General features: G+C 44.5%; 1 protein-coding gene across 2 annotated transcripts in view; it reads left to right on the top strand.

The window, feature by feature from the left end:
• Positions 1 to 1,076: 1,076 nt before the first annotated feature.
• l1cama (L1 cell adhesion molecule, paralog a) overlaps positions 1,077 to 26,768 on the top strand; it is a 40,989-nt gene continuing 15,297 nt past the window's right edge. For both annotated transcript variants that reach the window (XM_085781950.1, XM_085781951.1), the window contains exons 1-3: positions 1,077 to 1,441; positions 25,001 to 25,136; positions 25,609 to 25,764. In XM_085781950.1, coding sequence (XP_085638076.1) covers positions 25,635 to 25,764 — 130 coding nt within the window. In that variant the 5' untranslated portion in view covers positions 1,077 to 1,441; positions 25,001 to 25,136; positions 25,609 to 25,634. The remainder of the gene's footprint in view (positions 1,442 to 25,000; positions 25,137 to 25,608; positions 25,765 to 26,768) is intronic.

The following is a 26,768-nucleotide window of genomic DNA, read 5'->3' on the forward strand; positions in this document are numbered from 1 at the left end:
TAACTATAAAGCACAACAGTTCGTATTTATTGTATTTTGCAGTGTTTGTTTCGACTTGCTCAGAGACTTGCAGACTCACAAATGCATTTTCCAGAAAAAAAAAAGACAAGAAAAGAAGTCATCTTAAAACAAGACAAGCAGTTAACTGTTCCACAGTTTTGCAGGCACAATTTAAAAATCTCTCAGTTCTTTATTTTTACTGGGTGTGGAGAATTGAGAGGAATAATTTTCAGAGGAGCTAAAGGGTTTTGGGGAATAGGGGACTGAGAAGGTTTAAGCAATAATCGAGTGCCAATTTATGCAGGGATTTATTAGCAAATAAAAGAAGATTCAGTTTTCTACTTCTGGATTTTAGATGAGCTGGTGGGCAAACAGGACCGACTGACTGCCGAAGAAATAAACAGTAATCATGATGCAACATCCAGAAAATAAAAGATTTCTATCGTCGTGTGTGGGAACATAATCACTCAATGACATTTGACAGTGTTATCATGTCACAGCAACAAACACTGCCAGACAACCGCCGGATTAGCCGAGCCTTTATTACCCTGAAATCAGTACATCTCTGCAACCCCCGCCCCCCAGACTCAGATAGGAGACGTATTCCCTGACACATTTTTATTCATCAATGTTACGTAACATTCATCTCAGTCATGCCTTTGATTACACTATAATGATCTGAAGCTCAGTCTATGTGGTGGAATAAATTAAAGGAGTTTATAAAACTTGAGTGTGGTGAAGCATGCAGTGCTAACACACAACCTCATTTGGCCATTATTTCACCTTTGTAGCCCATTAGCTCCTGAATTGGTGCAGGAGGGGAGGGAGGGGGTGGAGGTGCACAGGGGCCATAGGGTATGTGCTTTATGCAAATGAACAGTATATGCATTAATATGCTTGGCAATGCATGGCTGAATATAAGCGCAGTAATAAAAGCAGCTGGACCTACAATACCAGACTGTATACAGGGAGGAAGAAGAGGACATAAGGAATACACAGAGGACAGGAAGAAGGAAAGGAGGAGGTGAGGTGGGGGATGGGGGTGGAGGGTGCGGGGAGGGAGGGAGGGTCGTGGGGGGGGGGGGGGGGGGGGGGGGTGGTTGGGGTGGGAAGGGTTTAGGTACAATAAAGGAATGGCCAGAATACACAGAGATGGAGGTGAAGGGAGAGCGAGGGAGGGAAAAGAGGAGGATGGAGGGAGGCAGGCAGAGTAGAGGGGTGATGTCACCTCTAACAGGCAGCCAATGAGAGTCAGGGAGGGTGGAGAGAGAGAGCGGCCGAAGGAGGGTGTGTTTTTCTATCACTGCAGCATCAGCAGAGAGGAGAGGGGCACAATCAATTTCACAGAGAAGGAGAAGAAGAAGAAAAGGCACAAGTAGACATAGAAGAGAGGGGGAAAGGACGCAAGGAGTTGCCAGAGGAACGTAGCATCACTGTGGAGGTAAGACGCTCTTTATACGATGAGAGGAACAGTTTGTCATTTAATGGAAAGAGAGTGGGAGAGAGAGCTGGTGAGCGGACTAATTAGGCTCTTAGGTGGAGGTGGCTTGTTATGGAATCGCACCTTTGCTTCACCCTCTGCTGGCAGCGAAAGATGAAAGTCTGGTTCATTGAAATGACTTCAACAGACACTAATTTAAAAGTCTTCTCTACAGAAATGTATCTCATTGCTGTCATCTGTCTTCATGTTTATGAAACTGTATAATTACAGCTCTTTCAACACACTTGATTTCATTTTTTTTTTTATTAGATTATTCATATCAAAAAGGCCTTTCTTTCAGTGGTAGCCCTGTGGCTCTGCATTACTCTCAACTGTTGAAAGAAAGTATCCAGGCCACCTGTCATGGATAACCTGTTGGTACTGTTGGAAAATGTTTATTTATTTTGTTTCTCTTTTTTAAGCGTTATCTTTCTGATCTGAACATTTAGTGCATCGCATGCAACAGGGTCTCCTGCATCATTAATATTCAATATACAGCAGGGCTGTGTGCCACTGTACCGCCTCACTGAGGACTTTATTGGCCGTCATTACACAACAACACTGCCTCATATTTACTTTTTAAATTTGTCTTTGATATGATTTAAGTTGACATTTGTATTTATAGAAAAGTAAAGGCAGTAATACATATTCATGTATTTTTTAAATGAACTGATCTGCACGTCAAGTCTGTTGCCTTTCTATACGTTTATACGTAATAATGCATCAGGGCTCTAAAACATAATGCAAATGTTTAAATCTGTTGCTTTGCAATTCGTGGTGCATTGTGCATTTTCTGCAATCTCAGGGCAATTTCTCATGCAAATTCTTTGCTTTGCATCATCTCTCCGTCTGCCTGGCTACTTTAAAATGAATATTCGTTTTCTCTACACATTCCCCTCCCCCAGCTAATGGCCAAGTAGCTTAATGTTCAGTACGGCCCATGATTGCAATGCGCTGCTACAATTTCCATCAATGTGAGGGATAAAACTCAGCTGTACGGTGAACAGCGCAGCAGAACAGACTACAACAATTTTCCAGTCTACCAATCTTATCTCCTGCAGCTCCACTGAGTCTGTTTTGCTTTGGCAATGACAGAGCTGGGTAACCTTAAACTACACACCTCAGAGGGAGGAGAGAGAAGAAAATCTGAAAAAGAGACCGTAGAAGGAAAGAGAGAAAGACAGATTCAGATATTAACAGGAGACAGCGCGCGAGAGAGATATTCACATGGAGCGAGATATCAGGGTGGAAAATAAGGGTGGGGCAGTGCACACAGCAGACTGAGGAGGTGTGCCCATGAAAAGGAGGCCCTCACCTGGCTGCATGCCACACAGCTGGCTGCTGTCACCCTCTGCAGACTATAGCACATCTGTTGTACCCAATGGCAGAAAACAAACAATATTCCACCCACCAGTTGTGTTAATGATGTAGAAAACTGTATTGCCGGAAGCAGCTGCCAAAGGCCGTGAGCTTTTTTGCTGTGCGTGTGTCTGTGGTGTTCAGTTGGGATGTGTTTCTGTTGGGATATCACACACAAAGACAGGACTAGATTTTCAGAAATATGCATGTATAAAGATGTATTTGTATGTGTGGGTTTGTGCATATCTTTGTGTATCTGCTCTTATCATGCGTGTGTGTGCGCGTGCTGGTGGTGTAGTGAACCTGCTCGCTTTCTCTTTCTCTCTCTCTCACTCCCTCTATGCCTCAGTAGCCTGCAGCTTGTCCCAGATGAACCCAGTCAGGGGACTGGAGGGGAGGGAAGGCGCTGTGCCTGACAATGACTTGTTACCATCTGCACAACATCCATAAACACACTGCACTGTACACAGTCACACAGCAGATCACGGCACTGCTGCTGCTGAGGAGGGTGTGTTGGGGTGAATGCAATGCGTGTATGTATGTACGTACGTACGTACGTGTGTGCACGTGTGCGCATCTTCTCCATAGCAGCAATGCTCCAGAGACTCACTGCTGGTCACATTATCATACTATTTAATGCAGCGGGGTTCGTGTGGCCGTGGCAGCCAGATTTCTTGACAGAGCTAGGAGCTGCTGGTGTAGCAGCAGCGTTGTTGTTGTCAGAGTAGCTGGCTAGACTTGGAGTGTATGATTACCCTCGCTACAGTATACTGCAGAATGTAATCTCCCCTCTGAAGCGGGCTGTTTAATTGAGCTGTTCCATCAAAGAGATGGATGGAAACGGGGATTTATGTGAGGAGAGACGGACAGAGAGGCATGGCATCTGCAATGGAAAGAGGGAGAACAGGCAGGGGAGTGTCAGCAACGTAAGAGAAGATAAAGAAGGACAAGAAGGTGGACCTCCCTTTGAAAGGCAAAGCGCCTTGCATCCTTTTAATGCATGTTCTCTGCTATAGGCGTTGAAGGAGAGAGAAGGAGGGATCAGTTGGGATATAAGAAAGGGCAAGGTCACAAGGGAGGATGGGCTGTAAGAAAAGAAATAATGACATGTGAAAAGATTAAGAGGAGGACTTCTATACATCCCACTATTCACAGATAGTTAGTCTGATTGCAGTTGGAGAAGGTGATGAGATAAAGGCGTATAGCAATTATATGGTTAGCTATCCATGCTTTTGCTGTGTGCTTTTGCTGTATTCATTTTTCTGAAATGATAATGTCAGAGATTGGACTGATTCCAAATGCCTTTAGTCCTGCAGTTGAAGTGGAGAGCTGGTGTTGTGTAGGAGGAGAAGAATGATCTGCTCTCAATCTGCCAGTTCGGAGCAACTCCAGGGAAGAGCAGTGCTGCACTGGCCTTACGCTCCTCTGCCACCTGTTATAGCCTTGGGGCACGTTTTCCAGTAATACTGCTCACCAAAATCACACACACACATAAACACATCTGCACAGGCTCAACTTCTGCAACACATGCAAACAAACACACTGTAAATACATGCTGTTGCAGTGCGCCAAATTAAAGATTCCCCGTTGCCTCCTTGGCCTGATTACTTAAGCGTCTGGTAGTGATCAAAGACCGCACACAACACTTTACAGGGAATCAGCCATTAAAGCAGAGACAGGGTAAAATAAGGGTTAAAGAGAGGGAACTAGCTCTCAGACTGAAGTGTCAACAATGGCTGTTTCATCTCTGCTTTCTTTTTTATCCTCCTTTGAGACAATAAGTTGTAAAGTTACAAAAACAAGCGCAGATTCAAAGGCTTGCGAGCAAACTCCCCTGAGTTATCTTCAAGCGTGTGTGCATCTTTTCCGATGCCCTGCACGGCACACTCGCAAATTGCGTGTGCACCTTCAGGATGCTGTCAAGACGGAGAGGCCCCCCCCCTCCACACCCCACCCCACCCCACCACACCCCTCCCCGGTTGCAGCTCGGAGGCTGTTTGATTTAGACTGCGCAGATGGGAGTCATCCCACTGGGTGTCAAGTGGGGGGATCGTGTAGACATGCTGTCAGGGTTTGGTGGAGAATACATTGCGGTGATTTAGGGAGCTAACAGTGGCGGCCTTAGACATCTGGGGGCCCGTTTCAATATTTCATATGAGGCCCTACCCTGTTAAACATAAAATTATTTGCCAGCTATGTGCCCATGTGTCGCTGATGCTTTAAACCCTGAAAGGACGCAGTAAACGCACTATCCATGCATCCCAGGTACGCACAACACATTAAGTGTTAAAATCACTATCAGGGCAAGAAACCAGGACTTAGCAGAAAAAACGAGGACTGAAGTTGGTTTTCATCAAAAAGCAAAATCATTATGTACATTTTCAGACAAACTACAGGCTTTAACAATATTCTGAATTTAAATTGGCAACAAAAGTAATGAGAGCAAAGTGCTCCGCGTTAGGGGCGGTGCGTGGCGCAGTGGGTAGAGCGGCCGCCCCATGTAGAGGCTACAGTCCTCGCCGCAGGCGTCCCCGGTTCGAATCCCGCGTCGGGCAGACCTTTCCTGCGTGTCATTCCCCCTCTCTCTGCCTCCCCATTTCCTGTCTATCTCTACTGTCATCACTATCAAATAAAGGCAAAAAGCCAAAAAATATACTTTAAAAAAAAAAAAAAAGTGCTCCGCGTTATTTCAGCACCACGGACAAGGAAAGGACGAGACATGCGGACAGACAGACGTCTACAGGTGCTGCGGTGCTGGAGCAGCCACAGACAGCTGTCTCCTTCATTATTAAAATCTGTAAATAAGCTGCCAATAATATCACATTTTAGTTGTGCTCTCGCTGTGCTCATAGTGTACTCATAGATCGCCTGTTTGGAGGCATTTTAACCCGAGGAAAAAAAGAAAAGAGGGGGAAAGTGATTGACAGACGTCAATCATCAGGTTACGCAACTGGGCGCACGTCTGGAGGAAAGCAGGAAAAACAAACACTAAGAGAAAAGGAATAATACTGGGAGAAGGAAAACGAGGGTCTATTGATAGTTTACGGGCCGTTTTCAAAGGTAAGCCTACGTTGTTATTGATATTTCCTGCCGTATTATTAATTAGGAGCGATTAGTAGGCTACCGTCGCGGTGTGGCACGATACGCGCATCAGTGGTTGTAGAGCGGATCAGGGGTCGAGTGTGTGACCGCACGGTGGACAGAGCTGTTTGTGTGTGTGGTGGATGTAGGCGTGTGTGTGTGTGTGTGTATGATAAGGTGAAACCTATGAATTATTGTGCTGTCTTTGACTTGGTGGCTGGCAGCTGGGGGCCCCCCTGGTGGCTGGGGCCCGTTTCAATTGAAACGGTTGAAACATAGGTAAGGCCGCCTATGGGAGCTAAGGGTCAGATGGATTGACAGACCAGCTACGGGTAAATGATTATAGAGAACTGGGGAGGAGGGAAGGTATCCAGCAAAAAAGGGAAAACGAAATTTGTAGAGGTGAAATGAGATAGGCGGGGAGGAAAACCTAAAGATGTAAAGGATTGATTTGAAAGACAGCAGGAAGGTATGGAGATGGCAGGACGATAAAGACTGTTTTGGAAGATGAGACAAAGTGGAAGAGGATGGTTGTGGCAATTTCTCTGAACCACCTTGTTCCAGTCATCTCTGTTCCCTCTTAGACAGCTCCAACAAACCTTTCAACCTGGGTAATCCATTTTCTTTCATTGCCTCCGTCTCTCTTTCTTTTCCAGCCAACCATCTTTGGTTTCACTTATCCTATCAGTATTCTGGCAGTGGTTGACACAGTTGCCCGCATCGAGGTCTTAATCAAAATAATGACTGAGGTTTCTATTAGCTTTCCCAGAAAGAGGCTCTCGGACAAAGACTCATAAATCCAACCCCATTATACAATTGAACCTGTGATGGAGACTGAGGCACAAATAGAGGCGTCATGTATGGAAATGAATTTAATTGGCCAGAGTGAATTACCTTATTAGAGCTCTCAGAAGTGATGGTATGAGAGAGAAGAAACTGTAGAATTCCCCAGAGTCACAAATGTGATATTGGTGGGTGAAGTAACACAAGTGGAGCCCCCATGGTGGATATTTGAAACCAGGAGAGAAATTAATTACAGCCAAACCAATAATGAAAGGGCAGGCCCAAGATATTCTAGAAAAATACAGTAAAAATGGGAAATTGTGATGAAAACATTTTCAATCCAGTGAGTAAAACTTCACTGCACACTGTTTAAAATAAAGAACCAGGAAAGAATTAAAGTTGCTCATAGGATTGAATATTAATTAGCAGAGATATTAAAGTCCATGTGTGACCTTCTCTTTGCCTCTTTGATGCCGTTCTCATCCAATTTTTCTGTTGGGCAAAATAATTTCTTTGTCTCAGCAGCACAGAAAATTCCCCTTAGCGTCACTCCTTCTGGATCCCAGTCAGCTCTGTGAAAGAAGCGTTATTGTCCACATCAGTGAATATAATTGAACTAAATTGACCCTCTGTCCACTGTGTTTCCCCACTGCATCTATCTGTCTCTATAGTGGCCTGTGGGTTGTCAAAGATGCTTCTCTGTGCATTTTACATGTGTGCGTGAGTCACTATAAATAAAGAGGGCCCCTTGTGAATGAATGAATAATAACCCAGCCCAACAGTGTTAGGTTATTGCCTTGCGTTTGTAAAAGACAGAGTCAAGTGTCTGGTGGCAGCGTTGGTGAGTTCCAGTATAAGTAAGTATGCTGGTTTAATGGCCTCTGGGTAAAAATAGCTTTGAAATGAGGTTATGTATTACCTTTTCTGCTTCAAAGGAAGTTATTAATGCTTTAATTTTATTTTTGCCTTCCCACCATGAAGTCCTTGGTCATTGTTGCTCAAAATAGAAAAGGTTTCAGTTCATGCTCATCCTTTTCAGAATGGAGTATTGATTTAAAAGATCCCCCAAAGATTTTTTTATGAATCAGATTAAAAAAAAGAAACTTACCCTACTATTAGGTCTTGTAGCCTGTTTCGCCCATAGCTGGCTAGCTAACCTACATTAAAGGGACAACGAGGAGTTTCTATTCAGTTATAAAAAAGTCTCACGTTAATGTGGATGAATCTCCGCTACCCACACTTGTTAATGGGCCCATTTTCGATAAATATATCGTTCTGTCTCTATCGTTATTTTGTTATTATTAGTGGTGGCGGAAATGCTGGTCGAGCCGACCAGCGTTTCCTTCGTGGCGAGTCATGAGAATAACGCAGCCAAATCGCCGTTTATGGTCGGAACTACGACGGTATGTGAACCTCTTTGAACCTCTGACTTTAATTATTGATAAATGAAAACATGAGTCCGTCTTGCGCCGGTCGAAGAATTTTACGGTGCGCGCGGAGGCTCATAAATGTAGTGTGAAAACGCTTCGCTTTTCCAAAACTCCTCGTTGTCCCTTTAACCCATGGATCTATAATACATCCATGCATTAACCTCAGGTAAAATTTCAAAAACCTAAATCCAGAGCGATCTATCGCTCTGCAAATCTGGTGAACATGACGGCTACGTCATCGCAGATGTGCGCGCGCAGTCAGGGGGCAGAAAGCGGGACATTTCTCATTGTTTACAAGAGGAGTCAAGCAGAAAACGAAAAGGACAAGGAGTTGTTGTGCTGTTAACTGCACAAACCTGCAAAAGGATGGATGGAAATTGTATAATAAACCGAGGGGATCTCACCTGTTTGCCAAAAAAAGAAGATTATGGCTCCAGGCCATTGAAAGGGCGGATTGGGGTCCCGAAGGTCCTAAAGGCAGCGAGAATCTGTGCAGCACCGGTGTCATGAAACAAAAAATAATATAAAAAAAAAAACGAAAAAGTTTTGCACATACAGATGCAGGCATAGGCCTACAGATGCACGCAAATTGTTGTTTGTGTACACACTGGGCTTCTCTATGAGATAACTGCAAATGTCGGGCCATATGATAGCCATTTTGGACATATCTGATCTGAAATCCATTAGTCACTAGGGAATATTATATGGGTCTGATGAAAACGAAATTTATCAACCAGCGCATCCAGCGTTTCCTAGTCTGTGGCGGCCGCGACTCTCTCTCTCCTCCTCTTCACACACACACTGCAGATGGGCAGGTCGCATTGTGAAGGTAACATGCTAATGCTAGCTCGTTGCTATCCGCCCCCCATCAGACCGTCTACATATGTGTTGCTGTTAGCATAGCCTGAACTATCTTAGCTTAGCTAGACCGAATACTTTTTGAAGAAAACATTCTTTTTTGTGAGTTGTTTTATCTATTTCATTGGATGTGTCCATGGAGGCAAACCTTGTCTCGGAGTCAAAATGTTGCTGATTTTTTCCCCCCAAACATTTTCCACTGTGGAAAAAACAACAGACCTTGGTTTGACGTCAGCAAAACGTTGCAGGTTACCGCCAAGAGCTCCAGGTAATTTACTGTGCTGTTTCTTGTTGTTTTGAAAATTGCACAATATCAAATTTAACTTAATCTTATAAGCCAATATAACTATTTAGAAATATTGACAATATCTCAGACGCCACTGACCATATTGTGACACCCTGGGGAATGTATAGGCCTATATGTCATAGGACTATTCTGGCTTTGATTACATTGTGCAGGCTGTTTATTAAGGGGACATACAGCATTGGTTTGCTAATTTATTGATCTGTTGCTGAGAGGCCAGTTAAATTTTTAATGAAACTTGGAGGCATGGCGAGCTACTTCAGCACTGGTGGTTTGCTTGAAGTTACATCATACTGCTCTGCGAAGCTTTTGACAGGCTTTTTCAATAGCATTGGAATTTATTCTTGATCTGCGCTCTGTGTTTTTCTCGTCAGTTTCCCCTCGACATTGCTTCTCAATGTCCTTGACATGACTTTTATCCTCACTCAGATACTTTCTGCAGCCATTACTTAGGCTACATACCAAACTTAGCAAAAATAGTTTATTCTGACAGTAGAAGAATTTGGCCGCCATTAAAGGTGCATTAGTCATCGTTTCTGCAAGTCACTGTTTCACCAAAGCTGAGGAAGTTCTCCTAAAAGATATTTACATTTTGGCACTAAAACATTATCACAGTCAAATTGTTGATGTTTTTTTTCCTGATTGGATTCAAACACACACTTTAGGCCAGAGTATACATCTGAAGCATCTCAGAGGCACGCCCAAGATTTTACTGATCAAATGATGCTGCTTGTGCTGAGAATTAGAACTTGAAAAAGGAAGTGCCGAGACTGCCGACCTTCTGCAAATGGCACTGAAATGCTGTGAAATAGTTTTTGGTATGTTGCAGCTGGGACACACATAGTTACAAAAGCTGACATAAGCCGTGTGTGTTTTTCTTCCGAGGCCTTTAGAGTGAGCTGTGTTGAATTGAAGGTTTCTGCTTGACATTGACAGAGTGGCACATGTCATCTTCCCCAGTGTGGCTTGATACTGCTCTGAATCATCCAATGGCTTATTTATCTGGAGTGTTTACATTTAGGTGTATTGATTTCATTTCACTTTGCTCTTTCCAGCTCTGTACCTACACTTCATTGGAATTAACCATAAGTGATACAGATGGGGCATGAAGCACGAGCATACAGACACACTTGAACTGACACAGCATTCTCAAGTACTGCTGGGTGATGTAAGAAACCAGGCTGTCTGTATTTGTCTCCCCTTTATGTCTTGGTGATGTTGTGATTGCAGTTTCTTGCAGGCGTTTTATCTGCTGTGTCAGCCGTGATATATTCATTAGGGTTGGATTTCAGAGGGTGGGAGGGGATCAGGTTTTGAGTGGGTTGTAATCCCCATACACTGGCCTAATTTAATCTCACCTACTGTGCCATCCTATTACACACTATACGCCCACCACACGCATGCAGTCTGTGGCTGGAGGACACCAGATGAGGGGCATGAAAGGCTAAAACAGGGTAATGTCAGACAAGAGGCGTGGAGACAAAGGTGGATTGTAAGAAAAGAGAGATACAGAGAAGGCAAATTGATTATGAGCAGCAGGAGAGAGATTCAAGAAAGAAAAAGGAAATGTCAAGGAGTAAAGAAATGTCAGACAGAGTTAGAGAATGGCTCTCTTTAAGTTTGTTTTGGTGTCTTTAGTAGTCTTGCTCTCCCTTCAGATATGGCCGCCTCCGCTCTCAGAATGCATTAGGGTTAGATCAAATGACTTATTCTACATAATAATAAATTTAACTGAGCATCTCTCTGTCAGTGTCTACTTTAGGAGATTGAATCCTGTATTGAGAGTGACAATAGAAATTGATGGGAAACAATATTTTCTCAAACCCTACAGGAGTGGGAAATCCCTCACCTGGTGATAAAACATTAAAATAGCTCCTATCAATAAAGTGGGACATGCTCAGACACTCATATTATTGCCCATAGATTTATCTTCAGCATCATTATTCACAATGCAAGCCCTATTTCACCTGCATTGTCACATTTTAGTCTCACACACCTTTTTTCATATACTTTTTACAAAAAAAAAACATATTTGAATTTGGCAACTTGTCCACCAAGCCTTTGGCTCAGTGTATTTTGGGATGTATCCTAACTCATTATATCTATTACATCTATCAGAGACTTTACACAGTGAAATAAGGGTTTATGTAACCTATTCTCTTGTTTTCTTTACCATTTATGACCTACATATTTCCCATCGTCCATCTTCATCTGCTCATAGCCAGAGTAAATTAGGCCATGCTAGCAAACCACACACTTTCTACCTGAGGAGGATGTTGTCTGTGGATCTGTTCTTGTTAACGTGGGCTTGAATGTGTGTTTTTAAATCAGGTTGGTTGTTGGGGTTGTTTGAGTTTGCTCTCTGAATTGATCAGGGGTAATTGGGCATGGCGCTACAGACAGCCTCACACTAGGGCCCAAGCTGCAATAATGAGCCTCTATATTTAGCTATAAAACTGTCTGTTTACATCAGCCGTCATGCTCCGTTGCACAGCGGGAGGAATTGAGCAAATGTGTTTTTGTGGCAAAACTTGCAGGAGCGCACTTTGGTGTCAAGAATTTCTGTTGAACTCTGTGTTGAAGAAGGGACCGACAGATGTAGCAGGAAGTGATAAGGAGACACGGGGTGAGACGTCTTGTTAATACGAGGAAAAGATAAAAGATACAATCCCCTGGAGAAAACACAGGAGCACCAAGTGGGAAAAATAGATTTATTTAGCAGTGCTGATGTCACACAGGGAGCGAGGTGGTGAGAGACGAGACAAAGAGCAGAGAACAAACCACACTGAGATAAAGAGAGAACCTAGAGAGAAAAGACAGAGGGCCTGGATATTATTAACGAGCTTAATGAAGTAATTATACACATAAGCAAAAGGCTTCATCCTCCGGGCCTTGTGTGGCTTGGGTGGGGCGACAGAAACAGAAGAGAAAAAATGCAGGGAGAGAAAGAAAGAGCATTTATCATCAGCAACCTTTTAATCATATTGATTGTACCGTAAAAGTGTGATCCCGCTAATGGCGACGAGCAGGAAGTGTGAGTGTGCTGAGTTTAAGATGGGGGGACAAGGTGGGAAGAGAAGAGCGAAAGATGCAGGGAGCGGAGAGTGATGGGAGGGTAAAGGACAGGAGATCCTGTAGCGATTAAAATGTCAGAGGCAGATGCACACCTGCCAAGCAAGCACACACACACACACACACACACACACACACCTTTAGACACACACGCAAGCTCACCTGTGTCTTCTCAGGCTGTGCAGCGAGTGACTCTATGGCACTAACTGACTAACAGACAGAAATAGTTGGACTGAAGTGATGGGATTAAATCACCATGTGTTCAATGCAGGGATGACTTTTATTCTTTGCAGGTGCCATGTACCAGGCATACATCATCATAACTCTTCCTTTTCCCTTCCCCCCACCGCCTCTCTCTTTCTATTCCTCCTCCTCCCGTCTCTCCTCCATTCAGCAGTCCAGACAGTTTGTGTTTTATTTATGAATACGTAGTGAACACTGTTTTGACCAGTCCATGGTTCGGGGTGGGGGGGGGGACATAAAACCAAACAATAAATGTTAGTGACAGGGATGTTACTGGCTGTGCAGCTGTCATACACATTGTTTTGTTGTTCCCTGTGTTGCTGGCCCCTCAACCTGGCTGCAGGGCCAGTCTGCTTCCACAAGTGTCAGAAAGTCTGGTTTCTCCTTTCACTTTGAATGAAGGAAACGGTCTCTGAGGTGCCTGAAAAAATGTTGTCAAGCAAAAACTGTGTTTGTTTGTTCGGCTGGTTCAAGCTGTCATGAGTTGCTGACGTTGCTGCGGAGGTGTCCTATAGGGACCAGGATGATCAGCAAGTTTTAAGCCATGAGCTACATGAGAATATGTTTATGTGTGTTGCCGCTCATAAAGTTGACTGCGGATATGCAAGAGTATCAGCAGCTGGCCATGAGCATCTTTGTTTTGAGTGTGTATAGTATAGATTGTCAGACCTTGTTGGGCCAACTCTCTATGAAAAGCTCATCAACTGGTTGTGTAGCCGCAGGGAAAGGTCACCACAGCTTCCCCTGCATCCCCGTGGCCGCTCTCTCTCTCTCTCTCATTCTCTTTTCCTATCTGTTTTTCTCTCCCTCTTTTTCTCTCAGTGGATTTCTGTCATCTCTTATAACTGAGGCACAACAGGATGGAAAGAGAGATGAGAATGTGCGGCGGAGCTGTGGCCACAGCTGGGGCTTCTGTGTACGGGGCGATGCCCTAGAAGGCAGAGAAGGGGGAAAGAAAAAAAAAACTGATGTGGGAGGAAGAAGCGAGAAACAGCGAAACTCTGCGAAACAATATAAATAGAGAACAGATGAAACAGCATCCTCATTTTTTGTTTTTTTGCTTATTCACCCTGTCTGCCTCCCAGAATAGATAATATTAAGCTAGATACCGGTATGCTTGTCACTCCCTCTACCTATCTGACGGGAGATAGATGACGCACACACATATGCAAACACAGACAGGATGGAACAGGTTGTCTGTTTACTCTCTTTCATATTGCGCCTTGCTGAAAATTGCTTTGCGTTCTGGAAAATGTCATGTCCTTGATCTCTTTGCACCGCTACACACTGGTGTGTAGAGGGGCTGGAGCAGTGTAGAGACATGGGGAGGGGGATTTGCAGAGATGAGGGTCTGCAGCAGGGACGTGGCTGTGCGCCTCAGATAACACTGCAGCCTTTGATGGAGCCTGGCCCTCCTCTGTTGGAGAGCACAAGCCGCTCCGCCTCAAATAGATCTCCGCTGTGGACTCCATTGGTAATGATTGGATTTAGTTACGGAGCAGAAATGGTTTGCTGATGATAATGATAACAGATGCGATGGGAGTTAGTCAGCCACTTAGGGTCGAGGGATTGTATCGATGCCGTGCCAGCCTGCAAATTTCCCCTCAGACTGGGCAGTCTCAGGCTTGATAAAAGTTGATGGCAGAGGTTGATAGAATGCTACCTGTAATTGCATTGTGGACGATCTTGGCTGTGTGGTTATAATGAAGATGTAATGCAGGACAGATGGAAGACAGCTCTCCATAAGCTTCTTTCTATAGGGAAGGAGACCGGCAGGGAGGGGCGGGGTAAAGGAGTTCAGGTAGAGGAAAAGAGATTCATACTGATATAAGACGTGAGACACAATCAGCAGGGAGCAGAGAATAGAGAACAGAAGCGAAAGAGAGAGGAGTGCAAATAAAAGATAGACTTTCGGCGCAGACGACAGCCAGGAAGAGGGAAGTCTTTCATGTATTTGGTAGCATGTAGACATAACAGGGGAACTGGAGGAAGGCAGAGATGAGGAAAGAGCGAGAGATGGAGACATGGGAGACAAGATGAAGGTGGAGAGTATAAAGTACAGATGGATGACATAGAGCGAGAGAGAGAGAGGAGAGAGAGAGGAGAGAGAGAGAGAGGGTATAGGGGGATGGGGTGAGGGGGGATGAACATGTGGGAGGGGGATGGGAGAGAAATATTTGCTGTGTGCAGCTGAGCTGGAGTCAGGAGGTTGTCATGGTGATTGCAGGGCGAGAAAAGGAAAGTGAGCTGGGGGTATTGACACCTAGTCCAAGACAGTGCACGCACACAGACAAATAAGCATATACACACGTAATGGACACACAAACAGACACATACTACAACAAACAAAATGAGTCATGCATGGCAATAGTGACCTGTCACATCCTAAGTGGACACACTCACATTTTCTCACACACACACACACACACACACACACACACACACACACACACACACACACACACACACACACACACACACACACACACACACTGTGGTGTGTACAAATAAGCTTCAACCATGGATGAAGCCCAGTGGCTGTATCACCATGCAAACTCGGTTTCCCATGTCTCTCCGCTGTCTTTTATCCTCACTCACCCCCATTTGAATGGCAGGCAAATCTCCTTAAACTGACTTGTCTTACCAGACAATTACCCCGACTAACCCTCAGTCTGCTGCCGTGTGCACGTGTGAGCAGGTTTGAGTGACAGTGTGTGTTGGTTTCACATATCTGAGCTTTGCTGTGTTCCACTGTGAGCTGATGACACGGAGAGATGAAAGAGGCAGAAACAGGCAGATGAAGAGACAAGCAGCATCTCTGGTGGGGAATGGTTTCCTGGGCCAGGGTAGTCACTTATATAATCATAATATTCTGTATTGGAATATTGACACTTTTAAGAAAATGAAAAAACAAAACAAAACGTATATGAAATTATAATCCCACAGCTAAAAATCACAACTCCAAACTGCAGGGCATGGTTAAAGCACTGCAAAACTTGAATCATAGGATTTCTAAGAATACGAATAAGAATATCTTTATTCATCCCAAAGGGAAATTAATTTGTCAGGCAGCTCATCTATTAAAGGAATTAAAAGTATTAAAAGGCCTGATGGCTGTTGGTATGAAGGATCTTCTGAATCTCACTGAACAGAGAGGAGTCGTCCACCACTGCTGTTTTTTTCTTCTTTCTGATCCATCAAGGTGTTATGAAGTGGATGATCTGAGTTGTTAAGAACGACCTTTTACATCTTCACTGTGCATCTCTCCACCACCTCCCACAGTGTGTCCAATCTTCTAATCTGTAACTAATTTGTCCAGTCGCCTTGCATCCTTGTGTGTGATGCTGCCTCCCCAGCAGACTGCAGCATTAAACAACACACTCACTACCACAGACTGATAAAACATCTGCAGCATCTCACCGCAGATGTTCTAGTAGGTAACTGCAGATTTTTTTAAAATATAGTATGAACTGAATGCCAAATCATTCACCACTGTGACCCGATTGAAAGGAGCATTTTCTACAGAGACGGATGACAACTTCAAAGGTGATGATGCAGATTTTTACCTTTAAAATGATTTCACCTTGACTTGAATCAGATCAACTTGACTCACATTAGAATATCAGCTGGTCTGACTGAAAAATACCTTGAATTCACGCAGATTGCTACGATAAATCTGAAAGACTGGCTTGCGATTGCAGCGTGGGGAGAGAGTGTGCAGCATAAAAGAAATGAAGTGCAAACACAGCAGGAAGAATGAACGATTTCCATACTGGACAACAAACAAATCAATGAAATGCTCGCTCCTATTAGCACTTATGCTAAAATGTGGTTGTGTCCCAACAGAACATAGAGATGATGTGATTTTTTTTTCTTAAAATCAGTCTCCACATAGAAGACTGGACAGCTTCAAAAAGAGCTATAAAATCCATTATTTACCTCTTCACCCCTTCTCTCGTTCCTTCTCATCCATACACACATAGCTTTCCTCACTCCTTCCAGTCCATAGAAATCTACTAGTGTTACATCTCCTGCTTCATCCCCCATAGACCTTGTATTTGATTAGATAAGGACCACTTAAGGGGAAGTGCTGCTTTTGCAACTTTTAACAAAGTTAATGGGATTGCCAAGAAGCCGCTGCCTGACCTGGTTAATAATTCTGAGGATGCTCACCAGGTCTCGTGCGTTGTTTTGCTACAACTGTGGTCAGTTAGCTTGTAGCGTGGTTATGCTTGGGCTGTTTTGTTTGTTTTTGTTGTTGAAATTTGCAATTGTTTATATATCTCTCTTTTGCATTGCTGCAACTAGAACTGTGTATCTTTGTACCGCATGTGAATGGTTGAAACCATGTATGACATTAGTTCGCATCCATTTACTTCCTGTAATTTTATATGCAACCTTTTTTTTTTCTAAGCCCAGTATGAGGTTAGAAAAAAGATCCAGCCACTTGCCCACAGTCGTTGAGCCACTGGGGCCCCTCCATGCAAATGTGTCAGTGAAGTACCATGTGTGACCTTGTCCTGCCAGTAGCTCATTTCCCTGAAGTGGTGGAAAAGACAGGATTACATCCAACCTTAGGAGACCTTGACAAATGTTTCTGGCAAAGTATAAAGCTTAGCAAAAATCTGTCTACGGGGCAGCTTACAGGCAAAATTTACTTTTTTGAAATAGGCCTATTATTAAAAAAAGTATCTCTGCTCAAGAACCTGGAAAACTGAGACATAAAGGTTTATCTACAAAACAAAGAAGTCCCAATTTTCACATTAGGCGGGATTGATATTTTTGTCATGATTCTGAGGAATCCTCAAGGTCTAACTTGTTGTGCTGAAGGTCGTAGGTCGCGTTTACATACCCCGCCTCTCCTCGGGGTGTGGCGTGCCAAATTTCCCAGAGGAGGTGGCCACGTGTCCTTGCGTGTCACACGAGTCGAAGGCAGCTGTGTCCTCCATCGCTATATGGGCCACTTATCACCTGACCCAAGGGACCACTCCCTCCTCCTCCTCTCTGTCTGCTCAATGACTGACTGCATAACGCCTCTTCAGACACCACTATACCTGCAACAGCCAACACAACCCCCACTCACCTGCACATTACACTTGATGCATCCCAGACACAAGTGGACACATATGCTCCCATTCACACCAGAGACTCATCAGATAACCTTAGGCCCATACAGCTGCTCTGCTGCTTTGCACCTTATTTATGCATGGCTGACTTGAATAACAATGACCTGTATGGAAAAATAACCATAAAGTCATGTATGTGCTTATGTGGTTTTTTTATCATACACAGTAGCTATACCATGGTATGGATATTCCAGCATCTGTTGATTTCCCTCTGGTGCTGTTACACACTGTTTGTGTTGGTGTAGTGGGTTTGTTCTCTCCTACAGTGTTAAGCTGCTTCATCTGGTTTCAGTGCAACTCTGATAGATGCTCTAGTGATGTCGGCTCCTTTTTACTGGCCTGTCTGGCTCCAGTTTGATCCCCATAGGCTTTTCTTGCACACACACATAAAACCTCCTCTTCACCCTTATGATCTCCCTCTAATTTCTCTCTCTAAGGGATTAATAGCTGCATTCGAACATGTATTTACTGTAGGAGCTCCACAGTGCTACACTTTATATATAGAAAATGTTGTCATAAAGATAGAGGAAAAAAAAGTGTCAGTAAAGGTCAAAATACACATGAAAATAAAGGAGAAACACAAGCAAGGCTGTTAGCTCCTGGGTAGCAGGAGAGAGGGGGAGAGTCTGGTTATGAGAGATAAAGAGAGACAGAAAGCAGTTACTGGATGGAGCTGGAGATGTAAGAGGAAGTGGGGAGGGGGAAAGGGAGAAGGTCACTCCTAATAGCTCTTCCACATAATTTCATAATGTCATGACTGGCTCTCTTTACACAAGCTAACACCGTTAACTATCTACAATATGGACATTAAACCAGCCAGCCACAAAAAAGCATCTCTATAAGCTGTGTTCATCATCACATGTTCCCTCTGCAGCGCATAGCAACATGCCTATGAGGGCGAGTTCGGATGCGTCGCATCTTATATCTTCTGTGTGACACCTAGGGTGTGTCTGTAATTAGCAAGCTTTATGCTGCAGGCTCAGACTCTGACTGATGCTGCTGCTAATGAAGGCAGTGATACCCACGGGCAAGAGAGCAGCAATGTAGGCTTATATGTATACATAGAGAATACGCACGTTTCTCATTTAATATACAAAATGATTTGATTAGTTTCCTTGATGAGTGTATTCATTTTTGCCAATTAAAAAAGGGAGAGTGTTTTCTTTCTCCGTGTGTTTTGTATATACAAGTAAAGGCCACTGAAAGGAAAGAAAGAGATTCAATATTACAGTCATGAGTTTATCTACCCAAACATTTTTTGTCTGTGTGCTTTTTTTTTATAGGTACCATAGATCTCTATGCCCTGTTAACCAGCCAAGTGACAGGCAAGCCATAAGGAAATTACGTTATCAGCTGTTTACCTAAGTGAGCAGCAGCTAACATGCTAGAAGCACAAGGAGCTGGAGGCAGCGCTCCATCTGCAAGACTGGTTCCATTAGCTGACAAGAGAGATTAGCTGACCTGCTGACACACAGCCTGATCTTTACTGATACGCACATGCACTCATGCACACAAACACACAAACACACACACGTATCGGGAATCTGATACACTATTACATTAGAGTAGAGTATCACCCCTGTTTTTGATTGCCAGAGAGCTTTTACTGCCCAGTGGTCCCATAACCAGATGCCTCTCTTTACACATGTATCATTTGCACTTCATTTTCCTACCCATCTTTTTTTTGCTTTGTTCTTTCCTTTTCATTTTCCCCCTCTCTTTGTTTTCACTTTCTATTAATTTTTCAGACTTTTTGTGTTCGACTTTGTTGTCAACCCCGCCTTTGATCTCCCGCCGGTCTTGCCCTTCTTTCTTTCTCTTTCTCTTATAGTCGGTTCACCTTCCTCCATCCCTCTGTCCCTCCTTCCCTTCATCCACCACTCCTCTCTTTCTCCAGCCCTCACGGATGTCTTAATGAGTCCACTCCTTTACTCCTTGAATTATTCACCACTTCTTTTATTCTCCCATTCCCATTGTGTCTTAAGGGGAAAAACATCAATAAATAAATCACGCCAGAGGTAAGCTTCTTTTGCAGTCTTGGCGGGATGACAGTACGTGTGTTTATGGGTGTACAGAGAAGACAGAGTGAGAGTGGGGAATTGGAGAGGACTTTGGAAATCTTGTACTTGTGTTTTGTCTTATAGTTGGATACGTTTGTAAATGATTTAACCTTATGAATCTTTGACTAACTTCAACACCTGCTGCCAAGTCTGGGTGTTTCTTTCATCTTATGTGCGTCCACGTGTCAGTTGACGTACGTGTATAGTGTAGATGTGAAGACATCCAGTATTTGGACTGTGTGTGTGTTTGAGGGACGGCCTGTCAAGGCGCACCAGCACATGAGTGAGTGTGTGTACGTGTGTCCGCATATGTTAACAATACCGCAAACCTGTTAGTGTCCATGTGTGTGAATAACTGATTTAGTATGTGCAGGGGGGGGGGTTGATGTGTAGAGACCCTGTTGTCATAGCAACCAGGATAGAGAGAGTGTGGGCGGTTGCCCTCACGGCTCCTCTGACAACCTTTATTTTCTCCTGCTTTGTGTCACTCCAACGTTAACCCATAACCCCTGACAAAACAGGGATGGGTGGGGTCCTTAAAAGATGTGCAGGCGTCGGGAGCTGAGTGAAATATGGCACCGGTTCTATCGCTGCATCTGTGGGAGTGGGAGTTGCAAAGTATCTAACGGCCGAGCTTATGCTAATAGTGGTATTGATAAATGTGCTGTCTGAGTACCCTGATTCCAGATAAGCTTTAGCGCTGCAGTTTTTTGTTTTTTCTCCCTCTGGTAAATTTTTCAATCGCAGTTGACCATGGATCATCAGTCTTGAAGCACATGCTCTTTTACAAAGAGTGCCAGCACAAGAGGTTTCCTACTGTGTCGTTAAACCTCCTTTCTATTTAAGTTGTAAATATTGGATTAATCAGCCGTGCTATCTATTGTCCAAGACATAGTGCTACCACAGCAGGTTGTGAAACTGAGAAAAGGCTTTGATTATGGAAAACAGGAGAAAGAGATGACAGGAAAAGTGACCGTGAAAAATATTGTAGAGGGTGATGATCACTGAAGAAAGCTTTTAGTGTCAGCTATCAAGGAATGGGGAGAGGAGAAGACGACCGATACAAAGATGACAAGAAAATAGGCACTCATTGTTCTTGGACGGTTCCCATTTTAAGCCTCGGCTTATAAGTAGAGAGAATATGTGAGGAGAGGCTTGAATGAAACGCGCTCCTCACTGTGGTGAATGGTTTTGGTGTGGAGTGAATCGTGGAGCAGAGAAGAAACAGGCATCCCGTATTATTTCACATGATTTGTGGTATTTTTCTGCTGTAGTGACGGAGTGGGTCTGAGACTTGTCTCACTGCAACAGGCTCATGCATTAAGTATGACCCTGCCAGAGAGAGGCGGAGGGGAGGCGGCGAAGGAGAGAATGAGACAGTCACACCAAAGACACCAGGTATAGATGGACAGCATCCGTCTGAGACCAAAGCAAAATGTATGGTGAAGGGGTGCAAATGAATTATGAATTTGGGTGAATTTAGGGCAAATTGTGCCGACAGGAAGGGGATTTCTATGAATAATTCACTCTTCAGGGGGCCTGATCATCTACCCCCCACCAGCTTCACCTTGTTCCTCAACACACAGCCCCCCCCTCACACTTATGCTATCCATTGACCCTCATAATCTCTCACTGCCCTTCTCCTGTAGCGCCATAACTCTGTCAGTCCGTTTGTCTCAGTGAGTACTCTCTTTGTTTATGTCGAAATTACTATCTATTCCCCGATCTTCCGTCTGTCTCTTCTCAGCCTGATGTTTCTCCAGACAGACGAACCCTGAGGGAAGAGGAGGGGGTAAAGGAGGGGCATGTATTCGTTTATTTTTCTCCCCCCCGTCCTTCCATCCCGCGTCCTCTCCCCCTACACATCTTCACAGCTGGAGATAGTTAATATTTAAAAGAAAGGCATGACAGGACGCAAGACCCGCACACATGTTTGAACATGCATGCACACACACACACACACACACACACACATGCACACACACACACACACACACAGTAGAATCCTGTAGAGCAACGCATCTAATCAAAGAGCAGAGGCTTTTAGAATTGATATTTTGATGACACACTGCGTTGAGATAAAACATACCAAACCACATTCATCAACACCTCAGCTCGTGATGCGTGAGGATATGAAGCAAACAGTTAAAGCAGCTAACTTGAGTGTGGGTGGTTTGCACGAGATCAGAATGTGTGTGAAACTCACAACATGATATGACTCTTGAGATTTGATCTTGCATGTTTTGCCCTCTCACCACACACACGCATAAGAGATAAGAGAGCCTGTTCAGCATTTCAAGTCCTTGGCAACGCCCAACATGTCTTCTTAATGCTAATTACTACATTTTGCAGAGGACAGAAGGGTGCAATTTTCTCCCTAATGGATGACAAGGGTGTTACAAATCACATTGGTAGTACAGCAATTAGACTCAACTAATGGCAGCAACAGTAACATCTTAATATACGCTGTTTGGGTTATTTTGTTTTTGTAAGCAAAACGCCTCAAAGCAGGGATCCATGAATAATTGAAGACTTGCAAAATTGACTTGCTTGATTTGGTTTGCTTGATACATGGTCTGCTGGTGGCATTTTCTTTTTGCAGTCAGGCTTTCTTGCAGAAAAAATGACCACGCCCTCAAATCTCCAGTCAGTGCCGCGCGCTCTACAATCTCGTTGTGATTGACCGACTTCTGATGGCGCCCTTTGACACTCCGGCAGTGATAATAGTTTTTAAAAAGCACCTCGAAACACTATGACGGGTCATCTCAACCCAGCTGCAGGCAGCCGCCCCAGGCGTGACCTCTGACCCTGTCCAATGAAGCAGGTAACAGGGCTGGGATTGGATCACTGACAGCTGCACAGCGGACACCTCTGAAGAAGTGAAATCAGGCATCTGCTTCACTGTCAATGTCTCTCACCCCTGAGATAATGGAGCGGCCACAAGGCTCCGTGCCGTGCAAACAGTGTGAAAGTGTGTCTGCGTGCGTGTGCTTTTGTGTGCATGCGCCTTAAGCCACATCAGCCTGTGCTATCAGAATGCTTGGGTGGCGGCACTGGCTCCGTTATATGGCAATCCGCCATACCTCTCTCTCTCTGTCTGTCTCTCTGTCTGTCTCAGCCTCTCCCTTGCCCAGTCACACCCATGCCAACCCATTATAGTGTTCCCCTTTACTGCGCCTACTCAACATGACTGGAATATTCTGTGGCACAATCTACCTCCTGACTGGAGCCCACTGGACCATGCCCTTTTATCTGTCTGATCTCTTCTGTCAGACCACTCGAGGTGTGTGTGTATGTGTCTGCCCGCCTTCCTTACTGTCTGTCCATCCGTGCATTACAAGCTTCTTTGTATGTCTCCCCACTGCTGTCTGCCTCAGTGTCTGTGTGTGTGTGTGTGTGTGTGTGTGTGTGTGTGTGTGTGATTGGCGTCATGACAAGCTACGGCCCGTCACATTATTAACCAGCATCCTGTTTCACTCCTCTCAGCTCTCCTTCATGTCTCTTTGGAAGCGGGCAGTGGTAGACAAGCTCCCACCTTAGCTCACATTAACACCAGCAATAATACCCTGACTAGCTGTGCTGTGTTCATTTGACTCTAATGGTATTTTGGAGCAGCTGGTTTAAGACCGGATCACTGTAATTGGCTCCCTGTCTCAGGAGAACAGCAACTAAAGCAGCTTCAGTCTGGGTCCAGCAACTGGAAAAGTAGATGCACAATCAAAAAGTAAGTGAACAAACAATGTGCACTGATTAGACGAGCTTGCACATGTTCGTATATGCGCGTGCATGTGAACAGATAGGATTAGCATCACAGCTGTCACCCTCTGTCATCCCTGTTCCTCCTCCTCCTCCTCCTCCTCCTCCCTTCTTCCACATTTCTCCACCCCTCCCATCACCTCCACCTCTCCCTCTCCTCTGCTCTACAGCTCAAACCCACTTTTCATTTCCCCCAGAAGCCCTCCACCTGCCCTCACCCCCTCCCTCTGCTCCCTCTCAGTTTGCTTGTTGTGCCAGTTCTCCGACAAGCGAGCGTAATGGCTCATTTAATCCTAATGCTGTTAGTTTAAACTGCCTTATTAAGAGCTTAGCTATTGTTTTGTCTTTAATTTTACCTAATTTGGCTCCTTTGATGTAGACAAATCCCACATTCCTATTTCTCTTACTGAGATACTGGTGTTAGATATTCAATACAACCTCCATTGACTGACATATGAATTATCCACAGCAATTAACTTGTCAGCCATTACCCACTAGATAAAAGAAAATGAACGATAATCACCACTCTCCATTTGCTTCTCGCCCACCGTCTTCTCCATCATCTTCCTCTCCTCTCCTGATTGACCTTTCCACACTATCCAAGGTCACCCATCACTCCGTTCTGGCACTCTGAACAAACAACGCTGTGCGGAGCCAAATCTCTTTCAATCAAGCTGCCATCGCCGCAGGGCTGCCAAATAGGCATGTTCTCTCTATTGTCGTTGTTTTCTTTTGTCTCACATGTACGTCTTAATCATGGTGTGCAATAACAGTTCTTTGTGTGTGATACTGAGTAGTGTAAACACTCAGTGGTCTGCTCCACGTGGTGCCACGGGGGAGGACAGCCTGCGTGTTGTGGCGAGGACCGACTCCAAGAGTACAGATGGAGAACGGATAGACTCCTAGCAGGGGTGGTTTGCCTCACTCACCATGACTGATAGCATCTTTATCGCACACTTATCACAGCAATATCGCCCAAGTACACTATGAACTGTTCAGCTCGTGCGATGCAGCCCTGGACAGTCAACCTAATTATCAAATATTTGTTTCTCTGTCTTGCGTATTATCTGATTTGAGACTTCATCAATCTGCATTTGTCTGTCCACAGCCCATCTGGGTTCTGGGAGACTGTCTGCAGCTTTTTATGGCGGTCTTTCAATATGCGCCACTATTCATGTAATTAACCAAATGGGATTTTTTCCCCCCCCCTTCTTCTTCTTTGCAAGAACAGGTTCAGTGAAAGGCATTGTTGATGATTTTTGTTGGGGTGTGTATTGTCAACTCTTGATTGGTGTGTTAACTCCATGTCCCGGTCTGTCTATAGGTCTGACCACATGGTGCAGGGTAATTTTTCTCCCATTCTGACACATGGCCCCTCTCTGCCCCTCCCTCTCCCTGTATCTCTTGCCCTCCCCTTCACCTCCCCCTTTCTCTTTTATCCTTCACAGAGGAGACCAGCAGGAGGGCGTGGACCTTACTTAAAGAAGAAGGCGGGGGGAAAAAGAAAAAAAAAACAGGAGAGAAGACAAGAGGGACCAAAGAGGTACGAGGCAAAGCTGAGGCCTCCTGGAAGCGAGACATAAGGCACGTTTCCACTGCAGGAACTTTGGGGTAATTTTACGCGGCCAGGACCGTTGGTGTGTGTCTCCACTGAAAAAAAAAAAGTCCCAGTGGCACTTGAGATTTACTCTGTACTGATTGGTCAGACTCAAAGCACCTCTGTACCTCTTCCTTTACCAGGAACTCCTGCAGTGGAAACGCGCCTATTGCCTCACACTTGCTCAGTGTGTGTGTGAGGTTGCTGTTACAGGCATATTCTATGTTATATGTTACCTACAAGTCAGTGACAGGGAGTACAGGGCCCTTTACTCCCTGTCACTGACTTGCAGGTAACATATTACATATAATATGCCTGTAACATCTCCTTCCCTTTAGCTATTGGTTGATCTATCAAACATGACTATATTAGCATATGGGCAAGCATTAAACATCTAGACTAACAATGTAACATTAACTGTTGCCTTCTGTGTGCATTTTACTATACGTGTGTGAGCAGGTGGGCCTTTGATGGGACAGTGAGCAATGCCTCACACGCAGCGACAGCAGGTTGGCAGTAGGGGGCAGTGCTCCTCCCACCTCCTCCCCTTCCTCCTCCTCCTCCTAGCCCTCGCTGCCCGGCCCAGCCAAGCAGCCATACACATACCCTCCAACTGTGAGTACCCACTCATATCACAACCATTCATAACAATGGGTAGCCCAATGTTTCCATGAGCTTCAAATATCTATTTGTTGTGCTAATTACATTGTTGATACATCAAAGCTGGATAATAATGATCTTTCATCGTGATTAATTAGTGCAAATGAGTAGAATGAGCATGTTTCTCTTTCTGTAGCCTCAATAGTCAGGAGTGGATTGAGCTTTTATGCTTGAAATACTACACTGTTTGAGGCCTCTTTGGTTTGCACTCATCTGTGCCTGTGGTGTGTCTAATTACTCTGTAATTGATCCCCTCATACTGCATTGATTAGTCCCACTATTGATCTGGTTTCCTTGGTGCAAACCAGAATCTGATTGGGGAGTAATTTAATCAACAATTGAGTTATACAACAATAATCTAGCAAGGCTTTTTCTTGCTTGGTCTCATTTTCTTCCTCCTCCTCGATGCAATATGTGGGCATTAGGAATACAGCTGAGCTTGTGGCCCTGCAGGGAAATTGATCTTCATCTCCTCTGCCGCTGCCGCTGCTGGCCTGCCCACAGAGCTCCAGTAGAGAGAGAGAGGGAGAGAATATTGTTTCCACTATTGCCTTTGTTGTTCACTCTTTATCTAAGACTGCTTGCAATGAGTCACTGTCCTTCACCACCCACACAGATTTCGAAAGTGTATGTGTATACAAACAACTAATCCTGCCTGTACACACATGAGCTCACACTCACACTCATCTATTTTACCCTGTAAATGTTGATGAAACGCAGTAAATCTCCCAATCTAATTCCCCGGAGGACAGGGTGACACAGGGGTGAGAGGGCTGGACAAGGATGAGGAGGATGATGAGGAGGTGGAAGGAGGAGCAGGTCAAAGATGTAAAAGGTCAAGGTGTCCCATGCCTTTCAATTAGCAAGCCTCTGCCAAGTCAGTGAGAGTCAGTGAGGACTGATTGATCACGATCGATAAAGGAGATGCGATTGAATCTGTGTGAAGGAGATTGGGGTCA

This window comes from Trachurus japonicus, chromosome 7, assembly GCF_045865225.1.
Source record: "Trachurus japonicus isolate A0001 chromosome 7, Traja_1.0".
Lineage (NCBI taxonomy): Eukaryota > Metazoa > Chordata > Actinopteri > Carangiformes > Carangidae > Trachurus > Trachurus japonicus.